The sequence below is a fragment of the Loxodonta africana genome, chromosome 20, assembly GCF_030014295.1.
Source record: "Loxodonta africana isolate mLoxAfr1 chromosome 20, mLoxAfr1.hap2, whole genome shotgun sequence".
NCBI classification, from domain to species: Eukaryota; Metazoa; Chordata; class Mammalia; order Proboscidea; family Elephantidae; genus Loxodonta; species Loxodonta africana.
In genome coordinates this window covers 24,412,505-24,437,148 of record NC_087361.1, presented here as the reverse complement: position 1 = coordinate 24,437,148, position 24,644 = coordinate 24,412,505, and the positions used below count along the sequence as shown (strand labels likewise).

At 35.7% G+C, this 24,644-nt stretch overlaps 1 protein-coding gene across 1 annotated transcript; it reads right to left on the bottom strand.

The window, feature by feature from the left end:
* Positions 1-17,431, bottom strand: POU1F1 (POU class 1 homeobox 1). Its single transcript, XM_064273088.1, has 6 exons — positions 17,290-17,431; positions 14,181-14,330; positions 5,227-5,451; positions 3,113-3,277; positions 2,312-2,372; positions 1-1,118 (listed from the first exon to the last, which is right to left on the bottom strand). The coding sequence occupies exons 1-6, from the start codon at positions 17,429-17,431 to the stop codon at positions 908-910; spliced, it is 954 nt and encodes a 317-aa protein (XP_064129158.1). The 3' UTR covers positions 1-907.
* Between the last annotated feature and the right edge of the window lie 7,213 nt (positions 17,432-24,644).

The window sequence follows — 24,644 nt, the reverse complement described above, 5'->3', positions numbered from 1 at the left end:
ACTGAAAATCTTAATAGTATAGCAAACTTATTTATTAATAAATCAGATTCTAACTAATTAAGGCAAAAGTTACAACTGTGACAGAATCCCACTGAAGGTTTTCTGTATTGTGTCATATCAAAAAGTAGATAACACTATTAAATTAGGTACCCTTCAAGTTTGTTGACCCTGTTAACAGTACACCCATTTATTCACTTAACAGATATTGTGTATCTACTCTTAGCAAACAGCTTCCCAGGCACTGAACAAACAACAACAAACGAGCCAGGCATAGTGCCTGCCATATTTCAGTTCAAAGACTAATGGTTTGGCTCCCATGAATCCACACAGCATATTTTCTATAGCTAAACACCAGCAGATCTAATGTCTGGGAAGAATAAAAAGTTCATAAATTAATATTTCTATAAATCTCTTTGAAAACACTTCTTTGGGTTGTATGCCCTAAATATTGGCTTCAAAGAAGCCTATTCCGATTGGGGTTTATTCCTAAATTCAATAAATTTTCAGGCACCTCTGGCTCTGAAATTCCAAACATAGCTAGTTCTAAGAAGCTGTTAGAGTTGATGGCAAGCAGGACAGCGGCTGATGAATTGTCTAAGTGCATCTTCCCTGGAGAAACTCTTGAACTCTGACGTGATTCATGTACATGTTCGTGTGTGTAGGTGGGTGGAGAAAGAGAGACATTGTTTTATTCCTATTAGTATCTTTGGCTTAACATACATAATGTGGCTTCTTAGAATATTTTCAAGACTCATTCATCAATATAATTTAAAGCACAAGGAAAAGCTACCGCAAAAGGCCACTACAATTTTTGAAGCCGATCAAATAATGGATTTCTATTTTTGTTGGGGAAGAGAGAGGAATGAATATCAGGGGGGAAAAAAAGGCTATTACACAATAGGAAATCTTATCTGCACTCAAGGTGCTCCTTAGAAATAGTAAATAAGCTCTGATTCAGACTTGTTTTCACCCGTTTTTCTCTCTGCCTTCGGTTGCAAAACCAAACTCTTACTACTTCTTTCTCAAGATTCAGCTCTTCTGCCATCCGCATGATCTCTTGAGAAGAAGGCTTGTTCTGTTCTCCGAAGTGTCTCTCCAGAGCATCTTTAGCAGCAATACTGGGAGGAAGAGATGAAATCGTTTTTAGTGACTTTCTTTTTTTCTGGCAGCTCAAAATTAGATTGAATTTCCCAAAGTATTAACATGAAGAGAAAGCTTAAAGACTCTGAAAACACTTGCAAAGCTTTTCAGCAAAGACAAATGTTTAACTCGTTAAACATTTAGAAGCTTGCCTTATGCAAGGGTGAAGTTAGAGGAGTCACAAGGGAGAATGACGCAGAAAGCCCAGACTGTCTTTGATTATCCCACTTTGTGCCACAAGAGGGCACCAAGTTCTTAAAAAGGAAAGGAACACTTTCCAGTAGGCATTTCTAAATGTTCAAAGACATCATTTAGATTTTTTACCATAAATGAAAGGTTTACTGGACGACTAACAAACTAAAACAACACAAATTGTTTTTGTATTTCCTATGTGCATGGGAAGAACGCTGGTGGGGCAGTGGTTAAGTGCTCAGCTGCTAACCGAAGGGTAGGTGGTTTGAACCTGCTTCACGGTATAAAGATGTGGCAATTGGCTTCCATATAGATTAAAACCAAAATCCAGTGCTGTCCAGTCGATTCCGACTCAGCCTTGGAAATCCTGTGGGACTGCTCTACTCTGTCCTGTAGGGTTGCAATGAGTCGAATCAACTGGACCACTATGCGTTTTTGTTTTTGGTTAGGTACGTGGGGTCGCCATGAGCCAAGGGCCAACTGCAAGGCAGCTAAAAATGATGTGTAATTAATAGGAACCACTAACAGATGATAAACAACCTCTCTGGATTGAAATGTAAAGAGTCATGTTGGAGTTTAAAAGACTAAAAAGACTTATTACTAGTATTGTTATTTTTAATAATTTTCTTACTATGTTGCCAGAGCAAGAATTTACATTTAGGAGGACAGCAGTCATGTCACTCTCATAGAAGTGATTGTTGGATTTCTGTCTTGATCCAAAACTTGTGGTGCAAAGGTGTTTTTATATGAAACAACACATACTTTTCCAATAAATATTAGAAATTATTAACTCTCCATTCCTAAGTGGTGAGTTACTAAATCGTGGTTCTCCTTTTTTTTCCTATCATGTTTCTTCAACTGATTTTATTCACATTATATTTATATATTATGTTACATTTATATTACACCCAAATGTTCATTCTAATTGTAAAAATGTCTTTTTTTTCCTCTAGTAAGTTTTACTATTTCAAAAGGATACCTTATGGTTGTTCTCCGCTTCCTTTTCCTTTCATTTGCTCCCACTTTTTCATTGTATAATGCTGTATTGGGGAAAATATAGGTAATTATTTTTAAAAAGTAGGCATTTTTTAAAACTATCAAATTTAGTTTTTGAGTTTTCTTTATACAACCATGAAAACTAAAATCTCTATAAATGTTTTAAATGTTTGCAGTGTAGGTCATTTTATGTTACAAGGCTTAGAGAAAAAAATTAATGCAGAAATAAATAATAACTTTGTAAAGACAGTCAATTATAAATAATATTCCTACATTATTTTTGCTGGAGCACTAGCCCTGAATGCTCTTAAACCATTCTGTTATTCAGTCTTGACATTTAGCGTGAATAGAAAAGTTCATCACGGTAAATTCTCACTTAGCGATTGCTCATGTTAGTCATTGGGTAGGCAGATGTGCACATGCTTTGGGGGCACTAATACTAGGTTACAGGTATGATTTACCTACAGCTGCTTACTACAGTATAGCACCAAATATCTGGATGTTTTAAAAAATAAAATATTCACCATCTTACACCCATGCCACATAATGAGAAAAGTTTCCATATATGGCTCATTCTCTCACTATTTACCATCTTAGTAAATTCATGTTTACATTTGTATTGGCTGTCTTTTTTCTTTAAGTAGGACATGACGAGATGTTTCTTTTTACTCACAAATAAGTAAATAAACCTCCAACCTGTTGCTTTAGTATTCATCCTACTGATGGAAGCTGTTATTTTTAGATTAACAAAATAGCACAGACTTCAGACACATAGCTTTCGTACCTCCTACTTGCTCAGCTTCCTCTAACCATTTGGATAATATTGCTTTTAGTTTGCATGCGTTTTTAAAGCTGAGCTGCAGGTTTTCAAATCGGCAGATAGTCGTTTGACTGAATTCAGAGCCATGCACAGCTGCCAGAGCTTCCCCAACGTTTGTTTGGGTGTATCCTGTGAAAGGACAATAAAAACAGTTACCTCCAGCTTTTCAACAAGTATTCATTTGGGTGGTTTACCACAGAATTTGTGTATCATTCTTTGTGAATTATTAAATATTGTTTTATAAGTTTCTCTTTGTTGGGCAATTTAAAATTGTTTAGTGAAATCCAGTGTAGGATTTTTGTCCAGTACTGCAAAAATAAATTCCTTTTAGTTCATAAATTGCTTTTACTAGAAGTCAATTCACATAGAAGCATCTGTCATGGATAATTTTTAGCCAAACTGGATATGTGTATCATAACCACTTTCTAAGACACTTAAAAACACTTTTTCTTTTTATCACTGATATTAAAAACCTGATGATATCTGCTAAGAATCAATAATGTATTTAATGTAATACACAAAATATATGGCAATATGTCATAAAATATTTTAATCTCAATTTTAAGAGTGAAAATTTCAATTACATTGTTGAAGGGTACCAAATCAAACTCAGAATCGTGCTTACTTTCCCTAAAAATACGTTTAGGAAAATGTTTGTTACAATGCTATAATCACATAGTATGTTATGTACACTTCTGAGCACATTTATTATATCAGTTGGTAATGCTTCTATCTACAGGCAAAAGATCCTCATTGATTGTCCCATTTTTAGAGTAAAAGTTGATGTAAACCATCAACACTTAATTTGAAACATTCAAGCAATAAAATAGCACGCTGCAAATGAATGTTATAAAGATGCCCACTGTTTTGTTTATTACGTATAGTAACTAGGTACTATCTCAGGGCCTAGGGCTATGTACCTATATTTAGAAAACGATGACATTTGATGCCCATCAATGAACATCATTATGAAGTTACCTATGGTCTATTTCATTAATGCAGAGGTTTGAGCTATCATTTTCAATCTATTTTTTTAAAATTCACGCTACTTCATGAATTCTAACCAAGGCTAATTGCTATAGTTATGTTACATTAAAAACACTTTTAAATGGAAAATGAGAAAAACCTGTGAACAGTTCACAGAAATGGAAACACAAATGACTGTCAAACACACGAAAGAACACTCTTCACTAGTAATAAGAGAAATTTAAAATGAACCTACAATGACGTACCACTTTAATTGATCTGATTTGCAAAAGTCCAAGGGATTGGTAGCACGTTGTGTTCCTTCAACCCCTATTTGCTTATTCTATGTGCCAGTCACTGTTTTAAGGGCAGGAGTTACACCATTAAAGAGAAAAGCGAAAAGACACAAACAACTAAGCAAGCAAGCAAACGAACCAAAGACCTCCTGCCTTAGTGAAGTTTACCTTCTGAGAAAGGCTAAAGGGACATTGAGGAACAGTTGCTGGTAGGAAAATCTGATACATTTTCTATGGAGAACAAGTTGACAACATCCATCACAATGACCAACATATATATACTCTCTGGCTAAGCAGTTCTACCTCTAACACGTTTCCACTGCATATATTTATGTAGGCGCAAATGAGATTTATAAGGTTAATCATTGTGGCAGTATTTTTAACAGAAAAAGATGGGAAACAATCTAAATGCCATCGGTAGGGAGCTGGCTAAATAAATTGCAGTATATCCATAAAATAGACTGTGATGGATCTGCACAAGGTATCTCTGCAAGAATACATAAAAAAATTAACAACGCTGACAAAAAGGAAAGATAAGTAGAAGGGAGACATTCCACAGTCTAGCCTTTTACACTTTCCAAACATATGAATGTATTGTGCAATTAATCTAAAAATCGATATTTTTGGCTGTTAAGACTTCACAAGGAAATGAAGGTTTTTGTAGGGTTTTCATAATCTGACTAACTTCATTCCACAGTAGAGATGGAGAATGAGAACTGTCTTGGACTTCCAAGCAGAGTATAAGAAATTTAACAGTAAGAGAGCAAGGGTTTGCAGACCACATTATTCGCCCCACGGCCCTTAACAAGCGCATACCTAACTTAATTCTTCTCACTTTAAATTCATTGGCAAACTTTTCAAGTTCTCGGATTTCTGGAGAATCCATGTCTACTGGCTCTTCAACCAATTTACTTTTTCGTCTGAGTTCCTGCTTGAAATCAGCGGCCGTGGGGTCCTCTGCCAGGAGAGGCTGGTGCATGGGGGGAAATCCATGACTCAAAGTATGATCAGGAAACTTATAAAGGCAAGGAGTTAGGCTACCTATAAATAAACCAAGAAAGGAAAAGAGAGAGTCATACGTAATTATCCCTCATTTCTATACAACCAGCAAAAGCCCTGCTCGTTAGAGCCCATTATTCTGTTACCAAAAAAAAAAAAAAAACCCACCAAGCTCATTGACTTCAAATCATATAGTGACTTCAGGTCTATAGTGGCCCTATAGATGGGGCGGAAACCCTGGTGGTGTAGTGGTTAAGTGCTATGGCTGCTAACCAAGAGATCAGCAGTTCGAATCCACCAGGCGCTCCTTGGAAACTCCTTGGGGCGGTTCTGCTCTGTCCTATAGGGTCGCTATGAGTTGGAATTGACTCGACCGCAGTGTGTTTTTTTATAGACAGGGTAGAACTGCCCCCATAGGGTTTCTAAGGCTGTGATTTTTTGCGGAAGCATATTGCTACATTTTTCCTCTGTGGAGTGGCTGGTGAGTTTGAACCACCGACCTTTTGATTAACTGATGAACACTAAACCAACGGGACACCAGTGTGCCCTTATTCTGCTAGGATTTGAACTGCCAACCCTTTGGTTAGCAGCCGTAGCACTTAACCACTAAGCCATCAAGGTTTCCCGTTAGTTTTTTACCAAAACCAAACTCAAACTCGCTGCCGTGAGTCAATGCAACTCACAGCAGTTCTATAGGACAGAGAAGAACTGTCTCATAGGGTTTCCAAGGAGTGGCTGGTGGACTTGAACTCTCCACGGCTTGGTTAGCAGCCTAGCTCTAAACCACTGTGCCACCAGGGCTCCTTACTGTGCTCCAGGACATCTGAATTCTACAGATTCCCTTACATCCAGTCCTCAGAGGGAGGAGCCAGAGCAGCTTAGTGTAAATGTGGTTATTTTCCACCTTCTTTGGAGCACCATAAACAAGGAAAATGCAAAGAAAATAAGCAGGAAATTGCAAATAATTAAAATATAAGTAGGCAACTTCTCTCAGAAGTATGTCTCTCACCCAGAGTGCGTGTATTAATCACTGGTTCTTAATTCATTAAGCACAAAGTCTGTGATATCTGTCATAATCAAGGAGCTGAGCTAAGTGTTGTGCCAGAAAATTTTCTTCTGTTTGAGTAAGTGCACGATATTAAAACACTCCACAGCTTTATCAGGAAATACTTCATTTGAATGGGAGATAATTATGATTTTTTTTTTTTTTAATTTAACAAAAGCAAGTAAAAGGGAATTATGGGGACATAAAACACATTTATATGGTTATATGCATCCTGGTGGTGTAGTGATTAAGCCCTGGGCTACTAACCAAAGGGTTGGTGGTTGGACCTACCCAGTGGCTGCCCCGGAGAAAAACCTGGTGATCTGCTTCCATAAAGATTACAGCCAAGAAAACTCTATGAGGCAACTCTACTCTGACACATTGGGTCACTATGAGGCAGAATCGGCTCGATGGCACCGACCAACGACAAATATATTTGAGGGTTGAATAGATATGAGCAAAAATGTAACTTTAAAAGTTCCTCTAGACAGTCGGCAACAGTATTTCTGGAAAAAGTATGAAATATAATGGAATCACTTCTTGATTATGATTTAAGGAGAAGCAAAAATAAAAGCTCATAAGGAAGGGAAAGGTGCAATTCAGAATGTGGTAGGTAATCCACCCATGGAGCCCTGTTGGTGCCGTGGTTAAGAGCAGTTGGCATCTACCAGCCCCTCCTTGGAAACTCTGTGCGGGCAGTTCTGCCCTGTCCTGTAGACTCACTGTGAGTCGGAACCGACTCCATGGCAATGGGCTGGTTTAGTTTAATCTACCAGTAAATATACAGCATTGACTCAATCGAGTGGGTTTAACAATGAACACAATGAAAGAAAAACAAAACCACAACAACAAAAAAAACAGTGCTTCCAGATTTTATTCTTCATTAGGAAAGTCTGTCTCATTTGTGGGGTATGGGTAAGATGATGGCTCATCAGCCATATTCCAAGACTTTTTGTTCATATTTCCTTCATCAGTGTATTATAGTTTCTGTTGGTAGACGTTTCACTTCAATTTATATTTAATGACATGTTGTATAACCAAGAGATTTTGATATAAAAAAAATATTGAGTGATTAATCATTTGGTTATGAGTATGAATAAATATTTAAAGTAAAAATAAATTACTACTGAAACCCAAACCCATTGCCTTTGAGTTGATTCTGACTCATAGTGACCCTATAGAGAACATATATAATAATTATTCTTAGAAACTTACTCAAAAATACATGATGGCTATAGTCTCTCCATAAATACATTCATAAATCAAATATGTGAGTAATAATGTGTTTGCCAGAATATATATCTTACATTAATGTGTAAATATGTAATGAGCAGAAAATAGTGTAAGTCAGCAAACTGTTAAGTTATATTATTCATATGAGAACACGAAATTAAAAAAAAGTGCACCTCTATCCAGTAGACTATTATTTTTCCAAAACAAAGTAAACGTGGAAGTAAGAAGTGAAACAAAATGGGATAAAATAAATTTGGCTGCCTCACAGAAAAAGATTTGAAGGACACTACCCTTGTCTTGCATGATCATGCTACTTCTATAAATCATCATTAGCCAGTAGTACTTTTTTAAAAAATCAGTTAACTATCCACTTTGTGCTTTCGCGTGCAGCGGGCTGATCGATCAGAGGGGAAACGTAAAGCAGTTCTATCAATTTTGAACTGATCAGCTCATTTCTGAACCTGTCTATTGCTTGTAGATTTAGAGGTTATTTTTAGCTGTTTGTTAAAGGAAAGACATATATGAAAGGAAAATAATCACATTTATACTATCATCTGCTTAATATTTATCTTTCTTTGCTTGTACTTTCAGAGTTGGTTCTTACAAATATGGAAAAAATCACTTTCATCATTTAGAAATATCAGGTGTCACGTAATACACTTAATGATTAACTTGCAGAGAGAAGAAAATAAGATTTTCGCATTTAGTATATTTTAAGACACTATTGATAACTTTTAACTTATTTAACCGATATCATATTACCTTTGTTGTACATAAGAAACTTGTTACATTTCTTGCACATAAATATACCACGAGGCTGAATTTGTTAGTAATCTCCATCATTATTTGCAATTTTTCTTCCCAATAAAAGTCATGCACTGCTGCTACCACAAATCTCCCAGGCAAAACTTTGTGTTGAGTTCGTTTCTCATTTGATATTTCCGTTATCCTTACATGAACAAAAATATGTATTTTTCCCTATGATTTACAATTTAGGAAATTTAAGTAGAAAGAATTTAACTTTCCTCAGGTGTCACAATGAATAAACTTTGCAGCTGAAAATTGCAATAAACCACATCAAAATAATTGCCTAGTTCATTTTCCAAGTCGTCTGCACTCAGGTAAATTAAGTGAAGTTTGTTTAAAGGCTTTTCATGCTGTTTAAATATTTTTGGCTACATTAATCAAATATTTTAAGACAAAAACATTGTAATTATTTATTAAAATATTAGAACTCTGTCATTTTTATTTACAGAAAATTTTAAAGGTAGTTCACTCCTTATAAATTACACAGGAAAAGTAGATGTTTAGAAGATTAATTTGAATGGAGTTTATCAAAAGTTGACAGGAAACATCACACTCGAAGGTTTGGCATCCAGAACCAAAAGGAAAACATGACGTGTGATGCTGGTTTTCATTCTCATTAAGTGAAAATATTCACAACTGTCTGCAGGAACACAGCTCTCCTGGAACTAACCTTCAACAGAAATCCATCATGGCAGTTACAAGCAGAGCCAAAACAAACTGATCTTCCCATTATATGATCTGTATTTGGAGAAGGGTGGGGAATGATTGGAGCCCTGGTGGTGTAGTGGTTAAGAGCTTGGCTGCTAATAAGACGTGGGCAGTTGGAATCCACTTGTTACTCCTTGGAAACCCCATGGGGTAGTTCCTCTCTGCCCTATAGGGTCGCCATGAGTCGGAATCAATTTGATGGCAAAAGGTTTGGTTTTGGTTTTTTGGGGGAGTGACTGGTAAGGTCGATATGGCAAGATATTCTTCAAATCTTTTTAAAGCCTTGGTTACTTTAAAAAAAAAAAAAAAGATGAAAGACTTGAAGAGTCACAAGCATTTTCCAAAACACTGCTAGAGTAAAAACCTCTAGGGCTTTAGCAAGCGTAAGCTTAGATATACTTCCAAGTGTTTGTACAGTCTCTACAACCCGAAATATATCTGTGACATTGCAGATTCACGCACCATAGACTTTCTGAACTGCTCTGTAAGTACGTCTATGTAGTGGAAAGGGAAGAGAAAGAGATGTAAAGCAGGCAAAGGGGAGGCAGAAGGAAGCTTGCCAAGTGCTGACTCCATTTACACGGTAAAGGGCAAGCTGCTATTCTGCAGCACTGGACCCTGAGAAATACTAGCTGACAACATCTCTCAGTTTCTGGGCTTTGATGCCTTAAAAGGACAAACAAAGGAAGCAGAGGGTCAAAGGAAATACACCAGCTTGCTGTAGACAACAACAGGAACATGCATTTTAATATTTCCATTTATTTTACTCTTTTTACGCACCGTGATTTACAAGGTGAACCTGAATTGTGGTCTTTTCACCTTCGTGCATTGGTAAATCTTACCATGTAGAACAGGGTCAGCAGCCTGACTTTGTAAATTAAGTTTTATGGGAACGCAGACATGCACGTTTGTTTTTTGTGTTGTTTAATGACTGCTTTCCTGCAATAATGGCAAAGTTGAGTATTTGCAACAGAGACTATAAAGCCGAAAATATTTACTCTCGTCCTTGATAGAAAAAGGTTATCAACTGCTGCTCTAGAAGGGAAAAAACATCATGTTACTGCTTCTGGAAAACCTTTTAGGATTCAGAGGCAAAAGATCTTCAGAATTACTCCTTCCTTTTGATTTTTTTTTTTTTTTTTTGATTAGACACAATTAGGGCAAATTAAAACAAAACCAAGCTGAAGGAAAGAAAAATAAATGAATGCAGAAATAGGCTTCAAACTAGATCACTTGTCGTATCAACTGTCAAAGTAACTTGTGCTGCCTTTTATATTAACCCAGGTGAGAAGCGCCATGTTCAGCCCAAGTCACATTGTCTCTTATGATCCACTTCTTACCAAAATAGTGGACGCTCTGCTTCATGGTTTCCAAACATCAGCTTTTTTTTTTTTTAATTCGCTCTAAAAATTAATTTTTTTAAACAGATAAGTTCATACCACTTCTTGGTTCGGCCAGTGTCATGGAACCATGTGGCTTTTAACATAGGCTACCTTGAAGCTGATTTGCTCAGTTTCCACAGGACAATGGACAGGGTGGGCACCCCACTGGGCTTGTTTCCTAATTCCATCCTACTTTAGAAGCTAGAGAAGAGAAACAATCTCAGACACTCAAGAGTCAGAGTTTTGAGGGGCTTTTGTTGTTAATTTGTTTTATTTACTTATTTGTACTTTTAAATAAAAGAGACTTTAAACAGCATTTATAATTCCCTGCTTCTTGTTACCTATACTGTGAGCTGTTAAAGTATCTATATTTTCAAAAGTGAAGGGACAGAATGAGGAATTTATGAGCTCGTGTATCTGAAAAGAAGATCAAAGGAGAAAGTCAGGTTGAGCTGGTACAAAATTGTCATGACTCAACTCCCATAGAGTTGTAGTTACCACTCAACATAGATATGAAAAGCTGGAAACTCAGAGGTCTTAAGTGACTTACACAAGGTTTGTAGTAAGTTAATAGCGTGGTTGGTTCATTTGTCCCGATTGGTCATTCTCTTTGGTATACCCACGCCTAGGCCATGAGGTATGCTAGATTCATCAAGTAATTAAAGTTCTCCGTGCCAGCCTTAATAAAATATTAACAATAGTTCTCTCTTCCAGTGGGTTATTAATTTAATGAAAGACTCAAACTAAAGATAAGGGTAAGAATAAAAAAAGAATATGAGTAATAAAATAACCATATTTAGATAAAGTAATTTCACATTCTTTGAAATATAGCTTCACTTTCGTATAGTATATATGACACTAAACCGGTCTCTGTTGATGATAAAATGCTTCTGTAGGTTGTGTGGAAGTGGCTGATTTGATGAATGCCTTGAGATTCTTAAAGGATTCAAATGAAATAACTGGATTACTATTGTATGTTTTATACTTTTTCTCTTTTATTTCTGAATTCTTATATTTTATAGCTAATTTCGTGTAGCCTCCCTGGGTTGAAAGCAAGAGAGGTCATATTCTATCAGATTTAATCTGCCAGGAAACAAACACTAATACTGAATATATGTCAAAATATAGACATTTTGACAAATTATAAAGCATCTCACATTTTAATGATATCCTTCTCACAAAATATTCAAATATAATCCCTGATTATGCTTGCCGTGGTTAAGATTTTTTCTTTCGGTGGCAATCTTAGGGTCACAAAGCCAGGCTTTGAATCATGTTAAAGGACTCTGTCAGGGGCCTTCCCTTTTTAACTGGCATGAGATAGAGGTTAATCGAAGAGGATTTGCTGAGCGCTTGCTTGAGGTACCTTATACCAGCAAAGTCTGAGGTGCATGTTGACTCTCCAGGTGAACATGGACCTCTTGGCTCCAATCCAGGAATCAGGAAGGGATCTGAGAATTCTCAGGCCAGCTGAAAACTCACCAGGTCAGCAGTGCTCATTAATTTGGTGGGAAGGATAGTGGTAGCAAAAACTATATTAAGGCGTTAGAGCGAGAGATTATTGGCCACTGGTCAGTGACTGATTTTACCTTTGTGCTAACTTCAATTGATTGGTCGTGGTTGCCTCTGTGCAGGGTTAAGAAAACTCCAAACCAAACGCATTGCCATGGAATTAATTCCAACTCATAACAACCCTATAGGATACAGTAGAACTGCCCCATAGGGTTTCCAGGAAGCGGCTGGTGGATTTGAACTGCTGATCTTTCGGTAAGCAGCCGAACTCTTAACCACTGCACGACCAGCGCTCTGAGTGAGGCTAAAAATGTTCTTGGTTCATGGCGATGGCCGTGAATAACCAGCAGAGCCTTTTCCTCCAAGAGAGTGTAGTACAGAGCCATGTGCTTGGCGTTCCTCGTGGACGTAATCAAAATGCAGAGGTGATGGGAACCAACCGCTGGAACCTCTAGTGGCTACGTGCACATCATTTTACTATTTACAAAGAAAGTAATTCGTCACGGGGGAGTTGGGAGGGTTGTTCTCATTAACCATGAATTTGAATTAACTAAATGACCCATTTTCAAAGAGGGTTAAAAAATACGGCTTTTCTTTTTTTTTAATTATTAAACAGAAATCACAATTTATAGGCAATCATCAAAAATATTAGCCTTCATTTGACCATGAATGTAGGAAATACTAGTTTATCCAGAAACCTGAATTCTTGATAGATTGTAAGAAAAATCAATACCTTTCTGGAATATTGTTTTGCTTTACAGTTCTAAATGATTTTGTATTAAACTGAAAAACTTTTGAGAAATTAAAGATATATGAAGGAATTTCTTTGTTCAATTTTACTTCTAAATTATAGGCATAAATCAATATTTATTTTCATATATTCTGGATTATAACAAAATACAAGTCAGTTAGAAAAGATTTCCTTAATGTATGATTCCTTCATCCAAAGTTTCTCTGCCAATATCTCACACACACACACACTCACATTGACATTTTCACATACTTTTAGTAGTATACTGCCACACAAAATAAATAGTTCTCTCATTTCTGCAGTAATAAGTAAAAACAATCAAAGAATTTATAAAAACAAAGAATAACCAAAAACTATATACAACAAAACTATGCACTTTATTAATCATTAACATTTTTTATCTGGCCATACTTCGAAATTAAGCATCTCTTAGGCCAATGTTCCTCCTTCCTTAAATACTGTGCTATAGATGACTTCATACAAATGTCAGTAAATAAGTAGTCACGTTTGGTATAGTGATGTTTTGTCTCTCCAGAGGAGAATCTTGTGTACCTCTAATTGTTTTGCTCTCATTCAAGACTCAGAAGAAAATCAGAAAGGGCTGCCACAGCCTCAAACAGATGTTATCAAAGCCCCTGAAAATCACTCTTAGCCCTCAGCCAGTGTCTTATTCTTTCTTTATAAACTGATTGTCCAAACGAAATGTTGTGAAGATGGAGATAGTCTATAAATTCATGCTGTCCATGCAGTTACTGAGTATTTACAATGTGGCTACTGCAACTGAGAAATTAAATTTTAAATTTTAGTTAATTTAAATTTAAATAGCCAAAGATGATTGGTGGCTACCATATTGATACTGGAGGCAAGCCCAACCACAGCATCAAGAAGTGACAACTAACAATTTGACATACAAAGCAAGCACAAGGGTTAAGAAGCACAGTAGTTCAGGGTGGTATAGGAGCAATCAGCTGTAATCACTATGGTCTTTGGGAGCACCGTTAAAAACCAAAACCAAACCTGTTGCCGTGAAGTCGATTCTGACATCACAGCGATTCTACTACAGGACAGAGTTGAACTGCACTATAGAGTTTCCAAGGAGCAGCTGGTGGATTTGAACTGCCGACATTTTGGTTAGCTGCCTGAGCTCTTAACCACTATGCCACCAGGGTTTCCATAGATCAGGGAACATCTCAATAAATGGTTGCTTTCCCAGAAATTTCCAAGGTTAAGACATAAGCATTTCAAGACACTCTGTTCGTGATTCTCTCAGGCCCAGGATCTCCATCTAAGTGTCCCCAAATACAATCTCACTTATAAGGAATTTTTTTCTTACCTGCCATCACTCCATAGGTTGATGCCTGGTTTCCATAATGACAGGAAGGAACAGAATAGTGAAGTCCTGTTGCTGTGTTTCCCAAAGTTGTCACCAAGAAATGTATGCGCAAACATTTAGGAGTTTGGATCAAAGACAAAATAGACGGAACTGGTAAGAAAATGTATGAGGATGGAAGACACTTAAAAATATATACATTTGTGTGACCTTTAAAGTTATATGCCAAAATCTTTTCTCGTTTAGCAGAGGAGTTCTCTGATGAGTAGGTTCAAATTAGGAATCAAGTAAAAAGATCACAAACCACCAACGATGTCCCGTGAAGGTGTTGCAGGAATTGCGTCTTACAATTCTTGTATAACACAATATCATAAAGTGATCTTTCTCTGGAAGTTTAATACAGAAATCTAGTCTTGACCAGTCTTTACTTTTGTTTATTTTCCTAACAAAAATCTTCAACCAAAGAGAAAATGGCAGAGCAACTAACCTTCTCTTGGATATACGCATAAAAACCTCACTATATTCAGGGTGTTATGACAAACCTGTGACAATGTATATGTATTTTTGTTGCTGGTGAAACCATGAGAGGTTTTCTGTATGCTCACAATCAATTGAAAGATTCAGTGATAGGGCTCATTAAAAATAAGTTAAAAATTGTCAAGTGACTTGACATACATCAAGGTTGAACCAAATATGTAAATGTAATCTCATTCACGAATAGTTATGTCTCCTGCAATCAATGTATATTTTGAAAGTAAAGTTAAATTAGTGAACTTTTATTAAGCTTTAAACACTAATCACGAAGTTGACTACCATACACTATCAACAACAAAACTATAAGTCAGTATTTTGTTTTGTTATTTTTGCTTCATATCCTGAGTATAGTGCTCAGTTTTCACAAATATAATTATTTCTTTTTGAACAAATATAGGAGATATTATAATTTATAAAATTAGAATCTTTTGGGGGAAATTTAGATATTCTAGAGATTATATAATCTACAAATTAAAGACATGAAATCCCTTCAGAAACTAAAACATATTTTTGTTAAATACAGAAAAATTTTAAACAGCTTCATAAATTTTCATTTTATGACTGACATTAGAAAGAACCAAAGTCATTTTAGTTTATAATTATTACACATAAAAATCTCTTACTATGCATTCCAAAGTTAAGCAAATAAACTTGAAACACATATAGTACCCAAATGTTCTTCTTATTATAACCAATATTTTTTAATTTCTTACTTGGACAATTAGAAGTACATGATTATTTTATTGAAAACTTATACATCAATGTCATCATCATTTAAAACATATTTAGGTTATTTTTAATGATTATTATTATTTACTTTCAAGGTTTGAATAATTTTTCTTGCACTGATTTTGGGAAGATAGATAAAGGGTAGACTAATCTGCTAAATAAGCTTTTATTTACTTAGTTTTAAATAAACAATTAGAGTTTCAAGCCTAATTTGCTAGCTCATTCCTGTGATTCTCAATTTTATTTACTCGATGGCCAAATATTTTTTCATACACAGCAGATTAGACAAACATTGTATCATTTCCCACATCCCGCATCCCTATAGTAAGGTAGGTCTATTACTTAAAATAAGCCCTGGAGGAGCAGTGGTTAAGCACTCCGCTGCCAACCAAAAGGTCAGCAGTTCGAACCCACCAGCCACTTTGCAGGAGAATGATGTGGCAGTCTGTCTGCTTCTGCAAAGATTACAGCCTTGGGAACCCTATGCGGCAGTTCTACTCTGTTCTTCTATAACGTCGCTGTGAGTCAGAATTGACTTGAAGACAATGGGTTTGGTTTTTGGGTATTATTTAAAACACACTTTTAATTACACGGCAATTGTTTAGATTTATTAATAACACATTATTGGTAAAAAACACTAATATATTTTTTAAAAAATACATTTTATGGAATAAAACTGGAAAAATACTTCCATTATTACCTTTTAATTAAATTATGAGAATCTCTAATAGATGAAAAAAAAAAATCTCTGCATTAATGATTTAATTGAAGTCCAGATACTGATCTCTAGATTTCTTAAAATTCAGCTCAAGACTGATGCCAGACTTATATATGTATGTGCTTGGAAACTGCCTAATTACAATTAAAGATAGAGCATAAACCTTGTAAATCAGAATAAAAATGTAGCACCTCTAATTTTTATTTCTAAATGTTTAAAATGTTATTTCATTTCTAAATGTGAGGTAGATTGCACTTGAAATAAGTGGTAAATGAATAGTATATTGATATTTTAATTGAAGATATTTACTCAATTCAAGGTTTCATCCATTTGTAAATCAATTTTAAAACACTTTATTTGTTATTGCAGGGTTAAAATAGTACACATTTGCAAACTTCACTTATTTGGTTGATTGTGTTAAGGCTATATACTTGAAATCTCAAGTTTAAATTTTATTTAAGAAAGTTACGTAAGCCAAATATTGGGACTTTTTTAAAGGCTGAAATCTTTTCAGAACAAAATCTTGAGAACATTTAACTGAATTCTTGGGCTCTAAATTTTAAATATTATATTGCTTCTAGCTTTTATTTTTGAGTTTTGCATTATGCTAAAAACATAAATTTATTAAAACTTATTTGTTTTATTCTTTGACATCCCTTATTGACGGTATTGGCCATTATTCAGCTGTGTTCACTAAGGGTTATGGCTATTTTTAGACACTGTGGCAGCTGTAATTGGAATCTAAAAAAAAGTGTTTAAGATCAAGAAGTAGCATCTTTTAAGCATAAAATTATTTAAATAAAAAAATATTAGTTTTGTTCTTTACCCATAAATGTTCCCATTAAAATGATTTCCAGATTAAAAATACAAACTCATTACTTTCTGTTGTATAAAACAGGTTTTCTTTTTAATAAAACAAGCAATAATTGAAATTACTGTACTTACTAATACTTCTTGAGAATATTCTTAGGCATTTTGTGGTCTTTAATATCCTTAATATTAAATTTAAAACAAATTATATTGAAAGGGAAAAAATAGAAGAAGCAAAGAAATTCTAGACTAAAAAGACTCAAACCATCTCTCCTGGGATCTTTAGGCCCAGTCCATACCAACTGTTATTAGCGTCGGTACCTGTAGACATCACGTTGGTGGCGTGATTGGAGACTGGTAGACACTCGGCAGCACTGTGATGCATCATCAGAGGCAGCGTTGCAGAAGAATCAGAATTCAGAGGTATAAAGGTGTCAGCTGAAGTAAAAGGTTGGCAACTCATTCCCACAAGAGAGTAGGAAAATAAGGAGGACCACTGCTCCCCAAATGAGAGTTTTATTATATTACTGCGGTCTCAAAGGGCCGTTTCAAGTCTTACTTCCTGCATATATACATCAGGAGGAATCTGAGGCTCCAGGAGAGCGCGTGCAGGTATTTATACTGCAGGGAAATCCCTTTATACATGTTAATAGTCTTTTCCCAGGAGTATTGCTTTATCAATCTGAACTGCCTTCTTTTTTACCCAAACATAGTCCATGCCTGGTTTGGTGGTATAGTCCTAGATTGAGGAGAAGGCAGAAATCTGAAACTTTATTCGACAACTTCAGTAATTCAGGCCTTTTAAAGAAGAATGCAGAACTTTGAAAAAAAAGTCTAATAAATAATGCTAGAATGAATTGAAAAATAGTAAGTGCCCTTTTGCTACAAATAGAATTACAAACTTACATATGAGATGCTTTTCTTTTTGGTATCTTTCCATTATACTTGCAAAATTACATGAAACAAGAGAATTACATATACAGTAAAATCTGTGAAAGCCGGAACCTATCTAAGGCAGAAACTTGTCAGAGAAAGAAAACTCAAATATTTTTGAGTGGTGATTGCACCCTCTCAAAGGTGGGAAACCTGCGAGATCCGGAAAAATAAGGCAGTCCCACCGACTTCCGGCTCTCACAAGTTTCACTGTATATAATTTCAAGAAACTATTAATATTTAGCTTTATACTGAGAGAAGCATATCAGACTAAACATGAGTGAATGTACTGTTGACTACTGAGGCAGGGTTTAGAGAAACTATTACAGCCAACTTGCATTACGAATGGAAAAATATTGAATGAAACTGTAGTGATATCCAGAGAAGATGAACACACGTGACGGTATGGATGGATTTCATGGATTTCAGTTAACTCATGGAGGACTAACATTTAGTAATCTCTTACTAGATGCCAACGCTATTCTAGGCACTTTCTACAGCTATATCATGCAAATTTCACAAGACCTCCGTGAGTTTCGTACAGCACCATCCTCATTAAGCTAGGCTGCACCAGTGCCTTCGATCTTAGCCATTCAGCTATGGTTCTGCATGAACCGTGGTAGCACTGCACGCACATTTTCTACACAGAATATACTAACATTATATAAAAATGAAAAAAAATATATACTGCAAATGATTGATTCAAAGAGAAATAGTATCAAGGTTTTACAATGATCATGATTTCTACACATAAATAAGTAATGTGATACTCTTTTTAGCACATATACTAGGGCAGTATAAAACCAAATCAAACTAAACCCGTTGTGGTCTAGTTGATTTAGAATCATAGTGATTCTGGAGGACAGAGAACTGCCCTGTAGGGTTTTCAGTGAGTGCCTGGTCAATTCCAATTAGCCAACCTTTTGGTTAGCAGCCATAGCTCTTAACCACTAGGCCACCAGAGTTTCCAGAGCATTACAGCAAACAGAATTAATCTCATAGGCACAGACATCAATGACATAAGTATGCTTCGTTTGACTCTTTGAAGTTTTGTTCTATGGAATGTTTCAAGGTAACTTGGAATTGGTTGCCTTGTGCTAAATTTTATGTTAATATTGACCAACACCAAACCAAATAATTGCCATCAAGTGGATTCCAACTCATAGTGACCCTATAAGACAGAGGAGAGCGGCCCCATAGGGTTTCCAAGGAGTGCTGGTGGATTCAAACTGCTGACCTTCTGGTTAGCAGCCGTAGCTCTTAACCACTGCACTACCAGTGCTCCTTAATATGGACAAGAATGCATTTTTTCTTAATTGAAACTTGAACAACTTAATGTTAATAACCAGCAGATATTTTGGAGAAAGATGTCATAAGTTTGCTCAAGTCATTAGCTGTTACCTGAAAATACTTATTTACATATTTCACAGTTCCAAAGTCTATGTTTTTAAGGCTGTATTAATCTTCTCTAACTAGAGAATAAGGTTTTGGGAAGTTAAATGTATTTATTACACTCTTGCAAAATTCTTATACTTTTCAGACTTTATGTATACCAAGAAGTGACTTTTCAGTGCATTAATAAAGAAAATTTGCTAAGGATGTAAAAATAAGTTTATTGAGAATAACATTAAAAATAAACAAAAATATCACCTGAAGCCTTCTTAAACAATAGTCAAGTTTAACTAGTAAAGAATGTTTGCCTTGAGCGTTATGCTGTTTTAAGGTCTATCTATAATGGACCAAATTGACAATATCAACTCAAAAGATTAGATAGGAACCTTAAGGGGCAGAGAGTTTATGTTAATGGGGGAGGGACAACTCAGAAAAGGAGGGTGAAAATGATTGCATGACTCAAAGAATGTAATCAACATCATTAAATTGTACATGTAGAAACTGTAGAATTGATTTATGTTTTGTTGTATATAGTCTCAAAAATAACAACAAATAAAACAAACTATTTTTAAAAAGCTGAATAATATTTAGAGAAGATAGGATTTGAAAACTGTCCCAAATAATTTTGCTATTGTTTTTTAGTCATTGGAATATATTGGTAAAGTATATCAAACAAATGACAGATACTGAAGGAGGACCACAAAACCTGAACAACAGCACAAAATTTAACTAGTATTCTGTCATGACATCTAAAATTCTAAAATTATAATTTTCTTTATAAATTTTTAATAATTAAAAAAATTTTTTAAACTTATTTGTGCCATGAAATGCAAACCAGAATGTTACAGTTAAAATGGGGATAAAGCCATGTTTCCATTATAGTCTTCTCACTTAATACAATAAAATATTCTCTACCAATTTTATTATCAGTTTTTTGGAAAGTTTTAATGCTTGCATAATATTGCATCATAAGGTCTGTTATAATTTAACCATTTCTTTATTTTTGAGCATTTATATAGCTTTCTGTTTTTCACCTTCATAAACAACAATGCAAACAATATTTTTGTCCAAAATGCCTTTTTAATATAGCATGTGTTTTTATAAAATATCCATAAAGTTGTTTTGAATATGCCCCCCTAGTATAGATTCTTAGAAGAAGGAGTACTGAATTTCAGGTTTATGAACTTTTTTTTCCTTCTCCTTTTTTTTTTTTTTAAATTTTTGTTGTGCTTTAAGTGAAAGTTTACAAATCAAGTCAGTCTCTCACACAAAAACTTATGTACACCTTGCTGCATACTCCCTGTTGCTCTCCCCCTAATGATACAGCATTCTCCTTTGCCCCAGGTGGGTTGAGACCAATTGATGCATCTTAGATGGCTGCTTGCTAGCATTTAAGACCCCAGATGCCACTCTCCAAAGTGGGATGCAGAATGTTTTCTTAATAGGTTTTATTATGCCAATCGACTTAGATGTCCCCTGAAACCATGGTCCCCAAACTGCTGCCCCTGCGAAGCTGGCTTTGGAAGCATTCAGTTTATTCAGGAAACTTCTTTTCTTTTGGTTTAGTCCAGTTGTGCTGACCTCGCCTGTATTGTGTGTTGTCTTTCCTGTCACCTAAAGTAGTTCTTATCTGCCATCTAATTAGTGAATATCCTTCTCCTTCCCTCCCTCCCTCTACTCTCTCATAACCATCAAAGAATATTTTCTTCCCTGTTTAAACTATTTCTCGATTTCTTATAATAGTGGTGTTATACAATATTTGTTCTTTTGCAACTGATTAATTTCACTCAACATAATGCCTTCCAGATTCCTCCATGTTATAAAATGTTTCAAGATTCATCACTGTGCTTTATTGATGTGTAGTATTCCATTGTGTGAATATACCATAATTTATTTATCCATTCATCCATTGATGGGCACCTTGGTTGCTTCCATCTTTTTACTATTGTACGGTTTATGAACTTTTTAAAGCTCTGGAAGACATTCCCAAAGTGCTTTTTTCAGATAATTTGTTCCGTTACAATTTTGGTTGTAAATATCAGGAACAAGTTGAGCAAAAAGGAGGAGTTTATTATCAGAGACACGTAAGGATTTCCTGGAACTCACAGACAAGAAAGAAGTAAGTCCATAGGGAGAGATTGAGCAGGAAATGGAAGGCCATCTGATACGTTTCTCTGACTTTCCTATGTGCTTTTCTTTGTGAGTCTCTCAAGCTTCTCACCCTATATAGAACAGACTAGTCTGATTCTCCATCTATGGCCACCTCACAGATCTCCAGATCACTCCTTAAACTTTCAGCCAGGCAAAGAGACTATTCTGCTGCCTCTCATCCTACATTTATGAAAGAAAAATTCTGATTTTCCATGTGTATCAGTGTGTTCCAGAAGGACAAACATGATTCCAGGTGTCCCACATCTGTGAATGGATGGGTTTGCCCTGGGGCATTCAGGCATTTGTAGAAAAGAAGGAAGAACCTGTTGTCTGGAAAGGAAGACACCCTTAAAATAAGACTCATACTGTTATACCATTGCACCTAGCATGAGTAGTGTAAAATTAACTTTTTTTCCTGCATTGTCAATGCCGGTAATAAACTCTAAACACTCGTTGTTAGGTGCCATCTAGTCAGTTCCCACTTATAGCGACGCTACGTATGTACTACAGAACAAAACACTGCCAGATCCTTCACCATGCTCACAGTTGTTGTTACACTTAAGCCCATTGTTGCAGCCACTGCGTCGGTCCATTTTGTTGAGTCTTCCTCTTTTTCACAGACCCGGTACTCTAGCAAGCATGATGTCCTTCCGGGGACTGATCCCACCAGATAACATGTCCAAAGTATGTAAGGCACAGTCTCACCATTCTTGCTTCTAAGGAGCATTCTGGTTGTACTTTTTCCAAGACAGATTTGTTTGTTCTTTTGGAGTTCCATAGTATATTTGCTGTTCTACGCCAACACCACAATTCAAAGGCGTCAATTCTTCTTCGGTCTGCCTTACTCATTGGCCAGCTTTTGCATGCATAAGACGCGACTGAAAATACCATGGCTTGGGTCAGGCGCACCTTAGTCTGCAAGGTGCTGTCTTTGCTTTTCACTTAGACTTTATTAATCTGATAGGACAATGTTATTTTATTGTTTTAATTTTCACTTTTGATTGTTAATATGTTATCTTTTTATGTATTAATTGTTATTTGTATTTAAGCATTTTTTAAATTAACTGATTCGATATTTTGTCCTTTTATTTAATGCAGTTTAGATGTTTTTATTATTCATTTATGTGTGTTTTTAGAATGTATTAAGAATATTAATTTTAATTGCTGTCGTTATTTTATACTTAAAGTGTTTTCTAATTTCTTCTTGTCTTCTAAACTTGTAGTGGACATTGACATGCATGATATTTTAATTTTAGGGAGCTAAATATGTTGGTCTTTTGTGACTTGCTTAAATATTTTAAGTTTAAATTTTCTTTCCTTATCCAGAGGTTTAAATTGTTTTGTGTTGCTTTGTTATTTTGGAGCATTAAAACATATTCCTCTTGACATTTTAGGCTGCCATAATTAAGCTTCTAGGGCTCGTTTGTGATTGCTTAGATTCTAATGAAAATTGCAGTACAGTTTGAAAACTAGCAGATAAATAAGAAACAAAAACCACATTTAAGGCACTATAAATGAATTGACAGAAGTCTTGATGAGGCATATTTGTATCTGGTTTATTCACTGCAATTTCTCTAAAACTAATCACCAAACCTACTGCTGTCCAGTCGATTTCGATTAATAGCGCCCCATAGGACAGGGTAGAACTGCCACGTAAGGTTTATAGAAGCAGACTACGACAGAATGATCACATTTTGGAGAAAATACATAAGCCTAGAAAAAATTATATTAATAAATAATATCTAAATTTGTTATTCCTCAGGCAATAGAGTTAAAGAGGAACCCTCGTGGCGCAGTGGTTAAGTGCTCCACTGCTAACTGAAAGGTCAGTGGTCTGAACCCCCCAGCAACTTCACAAGAGAAAGATGTGGCAGTCTGCTTCCATAAAGATTAATCAAAAAAAAAAACAAATCCATTACCATCGAGTTGATTCTGACTCATAGCGACCCTATAGAACAGAGTAGAACTGCCCCATAGAGTTTCCAAGGAGTGCCTGTCAGATTTTAACTGACGACCTCTCGGTTAGCACTCTTAACCACTAAGCCACCAGGGTTTCCTCCATAAAGACTACAGCCTTGGAAACCCTATGGGGTAGTTGTACTCTGTCCTACAGGGTCACTATGAGCCAGAATTGACTCAATGGCAACAGATTTGGTTTTTAGGTTAGTTGAACTCAGTTTTTCCTTTTCCTTATTCATATCTGTATTTTCCCATTTTTCTACAATTCACGAGTTGGGAAATAGTATAGATGGATTCTGAAATCAAACTACCTGGGCTTAAACACAAGGTTTACCCCTTAAGAACTATGTAATGGGGGGTAAGTAACTTTATCCTCCAGTGTTCAGGCTTTTCTTATGTGTAAAATGAAGACTGTAATAATACTCACTTTACTGTAAAAATGCTGGCATGTAATAAACTCTTGATAAATGTTGTCAGTAACTAATATGTGCTAGTTTAATAGTAATAATTGCTTATGTTTACTAAAGTCTTCACATTATTATCTCACAATTACCCGGTGAGGTAGGCACCATTTTACAAACTGAGAATACCTGTGAAAGGTCATAGAGTAAGTGGAGGAACTGGTATAGGAATGCAAGAATGCAAGAAGCTTAAAGCCTGAGCAAGCCACATTACACTGCTTTCTAATAGAGCCCTGGTGGCGTAGTGGTTAAGAGGCTACAGCTGCTAACCAAAAGGTCAGCAGTTCAAATCCACCGGCTGTTCTTTGGAAACCTTATGGGGCTGCTCTACTGTGTCCTATAGGGTCACTATGAGTCAGAATCTACTCGATGGCCATGGATTTTTTTTTTTTTTTTTTTTTTTTGGTTTGAGTATTGGATAAGTAAAAGGTATGTTGATATTGGCATTTATCTAAGTCTAGTTTTATATCTCTATGTCTTCTGTATATAGACTTTTTGTTTGTCACATGGCTTCAGAGAGAAAACATGAAAGGAAAGGTAATTCTCTAAAAGGCAAAGTGCTCTCAAATCCTGTCAGCATCTGCATATCTACGTAAGCCTGTATTAGTGCCCATCTATATTAGGCGGCACAGTGGTTAAGACCTCGGTTAGTAACCAAATTCAGAAGTTCAAATCCACCAGTCGTTCCTTGGAAACCCAATGGGTCAGTTTTACCCTGTCCTATAGGGTTGCCATAAGTTGAAATAGACTTGATGGCAATTTTTAAAAAAAATTTTTAAG